This window comes from Cibotium barometz, chromosome 13 (genome assembly GCF_041138505.1).
Source record: "Cibotium barometz isolate CiBa-2024 chromosome 13, ASM4113850v1, whole genome shotgun sequence".
NCBI lineage: Eukaryota > Viridiplantae > Streptophyta > Polypodiopsida > Cyatheales > Cibotiaceae > Cibotium > Cibotium barometz.
In genome coordinates, this window is record NC_141058.1 from 26,470,660 (window position 1) to 26,474,207 (window position 3,548).

General features: G+C 45.5%; 1 protein-coding gene across 1 annotated transcript; it reads right to left on the reverse strand.

The window, feature by feature from the left end:
• Window positions 1–211: 211 nt before the first annotated feature.
• Window positions 212–3,274, reverse strand: LOC147632542 (ammonium transporter 3 member 2-like). The gene is made up of 3 exons (XM_086807313.1): window positions 2,080–3,274; window positions 1,473–1,758; window positions 212–1,389 (listed from the first exon to the last, which is right to left on the reverse strand). Exons 1-3 carry the CDS (start codon window positions 2,722–2,724, stop codon window positions 803–805), a joined length of 1,518 nt encoding a protein of 505 aa, XP_086663439.1. The 5' UTR covers window positions 2,725–3,274; the 3' UTR covers window positions 212–802.
• Window positions 3,275–3,548: the final 274 nt, after the last annotated feature.

Sequence of the window (3,548 nt, forward strand, 5' to 3'; positions counted from 1 at the left end):
TAGAATTGCTGGATGACAAAAGTGGAGACTTCTTCTTTTACAACTTCATCCTTTACACATATGTAAGACTTTTTTCTTATGAGAGTAACTACGGTTCACACATCTGAGGACTTTTTTCTTGTGAGAGTACATGAGTACATACGCTCAAGGATGATTTTTGATGGGCCTAGGTCACCCTTCAAAATGACTGGATTAGTAGAAGTAGTGCCCCTTTTTCCATATTTTACCTTTTTTTTTACGGGGGCCACTCAGAATAAGTGACTATTTTATGGCCAAAAATACCCAAAAAAAACAGGCATGATGATGCCCATCAAAAAACAACCTTGTATACGCTATGGTGAGAGGGTTTGAAATTGGGACTTGGGACTTGGGACTCTCACTTTTCTAGTCCTAGTTCTTGCAAGATAGAATTGATAGAATTGATGGGTGCGACAAGACATAATTGATGGCTAACAAAAGTGGAGACGACTTCTTTTACAACTTCATCCTTCACACATATGCAGGACTTTTTTCTAGAGTAACTACCCTTCACACATCTGAGGACTTTTTTTTTCTTCTGAGAGTACATATGCTCAAGGATGATTTTTGATGGGCTAGGTCACCCTTCAAAATGAGGGGATTAGTAGTTGTAGTGCCCCTTTTTCTATATTTTACCTTTATTTTTTTGACACAAAATAAGTGACTGTATTTTACGGCCAAAATGGTTTTTTTTTTCGAGGGATGATGATGCCCATCAACAACGTTGCTATGCCGTGGGAGCGGGCGGGGGCGGCATGTGAAAAGAGTTGTTGGGCGACGGAAATCAAGGGTCCTCAATGGTGACGTGAGAGGGACGGCCATTGAGGGGGCCCGTTTGGGCGGTGCGGTAGCTGGTTTCGTCACCAGCCCTGTACATACCATCGTCAGTATTTCCTCCGGCACCGTAAACACCATGTCTGATGTCGTCGTACCTCTCTCCGTCACCCCAGAGGGCGTAGGCCTCCTCGCCGTGGGCGGCGTCGTCTCCTATCAACAACTGCTGTTCCTGCATTCTCAACGGCACAATAAGCTGTATGACCAGCAAGATCACTGTCGTAGAGACCGCGTTCCAGCCCACTATAAACAGAGCACCAGCAATCTGTTTGCCCAGCTGGGTGCCACCCTCGCCGCCGTAGAAGACCCCGCGCGAGAAGGTCACCGGGAGGAAATATGAACACAGAGTGGGTTCGGCAAAGAGGCCCGTCAGTATCCCGCCCAGAATGCCTGCCACTGCGTGAGTGTGAAACACGCCCAACGTGTCGTCCACCTTCTGGTGCAGGAGGCGAGACTTCTTATGAACCATCATAGTGAACCATGGAACGCTGCCGGAGAGAATGCCCATGATGATGGCTGCCCAACCTTGAACCACACCTGCAGACATATCAAGGTTCCGGAAGTGGTGAGGATTCCGGCAATTAGGAAGTCACAAATCCAGCAGCCATTACGGCACAAACCTGCAGCAGGAGTGATGCAAACCAGGCCGGTGATCATCCCTTGCACAGCACCTATGACGGAGGGCTTCTTGAAGAAGATAGCGTCCAGGTTTGTCCACACCAGAAGGCTAGCAGCAGCGCAGATGTTGGTGTTGAGCACAGCCATGGAGGAGTCTGTGTTGGCCGCGTAAGGGTCCCCTCCATTGAACCCCGCCCACCCTAGCCATAACAAGCCTGCTCCTGCCAGCATTAGCAGTATATTGTTGGGAGGAAACCTCTCCCTATCCCTGTTCAACCTAGGCCCAACCTGCACGCACAACAATCACCCAATTAATACACATAATTAGTGCACAATTTAGCCGTAATTACCATCTCTATCTCATATATGATTACATGCTAGCTCTCCTATCAGTACACAATTTTACCAATCCCTATACAACACATAATAATCTCCTCACATTACATCGTATAAATTACTATAATATCCTACAAACTCCTTTCCAATATAGAGTCTACATAGCCTTAGCTGCATATATCCTAACGCATACAGAAGAAGGGGGGGAGGGGTGGCAATCATTTTTTTGCAAACCACACATCTAGATGCAGTTTAATTAGAAAACAAGCTTACCCAATAAGCAGCTACAAAACCCGCCGTTCCAGCCGATACATGGATGACATAGCCACCAGAGTAGTCTATCACACCCCAATGGAAGAGAAACCCTCCACCCCACAAGCTAAAAGCTCCCACAGTGTAGGAGAAAGTGAGCCAGAGGGGTACAAAAAGCATCCAAGCAAGTATATTCATCCTGCCCAATAGAGAGCCAGCTATCAAAATCAGAGTAATTGCAGCAAACTCTCCTTGGAAGAAGACCATGGTGGCCATGGGGTAGAAAGGGGTGATCTTTCGAGTTTCCAATGCCCCATCCTTGTGATATTGTGCTGTTTCTGGGAAGACTGCCTGTCCAAGCAAGTAAAGTTGATCAAGGGCAGGACCACCTTTTCCCCAAAAGGGCAAAAGCTTGTGCCCAAAGGCCATCTTGTATGCCCATATGACCCAGCATATGAGGACTGCTGCAAAGGCATAGAGAGCCATGAAAGCTGAATTCACTGCCCACTTCTTCTTCACTATGCTCCCATAGAGTATCACTAGCCCAGGCATGCTCTGGATGCCCACTAGTGTGGCTGCTGTCATTTGCCATGCATTGTCCCCTTTGTTTAACCAGTCCGGGAGCACCCCACCTGTGTTGTTGTATGCACTTGGGATTCCTGACATGGTGGTGTGATTCTTGGTTGTGCCCCAAAACTATGCGGTAATGTCGCCAAGGGCGCTGAGTATATCTTCTTGTATAATATTGCTGAAGGTCTCTTCAATTCCAGGGTTTTGATGAGATCCTCTGGTGTATGGAATGCTTGATCCTCTTTAAATCAAGGGTACTGATGATACTCAGAACTATCTCCAGATCAAGGGAGTTGATGATCCACAATAATACAGAAGAACAAAAGGGGAAGATGATGCTCAATACTATGGAGACTCACTTGTTTAATCTAAAGATTGTATTGATTGCATGAGCTGGTTCAAACAAGGGAGGTTCCATGGGCTGAATTAGCAACCTTGGGTGCTCCTACAAATGCTTAAGTAATGAAGCTCTCCATGAAATGCAAAAGAAAGCAGTAAGAGCTACCTATCAAAGACTGGCTACAGCAATTAGAGTGCATATATAAGCTATTGTACATACTATAGAGCTGTTTGAAAGCTGTTTTCAAATATTTGACCAACTTCAAAGGTAGAGATGAATCATTAAATCATTAATCACATTAATCATAAATGTACCTTAGCATAAAGCTTTAAATGCAAGCAAAGACAAAGTCTGGATTGAAGAGCAATTAAATTAATTAGATAAATCTTATAATGAGGACTGTTGTTGAACGAATTTTTTTTAATTTTTATTTTAAAAATGTCAAGCCGGTCAGCCGGTGGTCGACATCCCATTGGCTGCTCCTTTTGGCCGGTCGCTACGCAGCTAGCTACTTGCTAACGACGGGTGAGTGACCGGTGAACCTTTTCACGTGGAGGGAATCTCCTCCTGAAGACTTTGG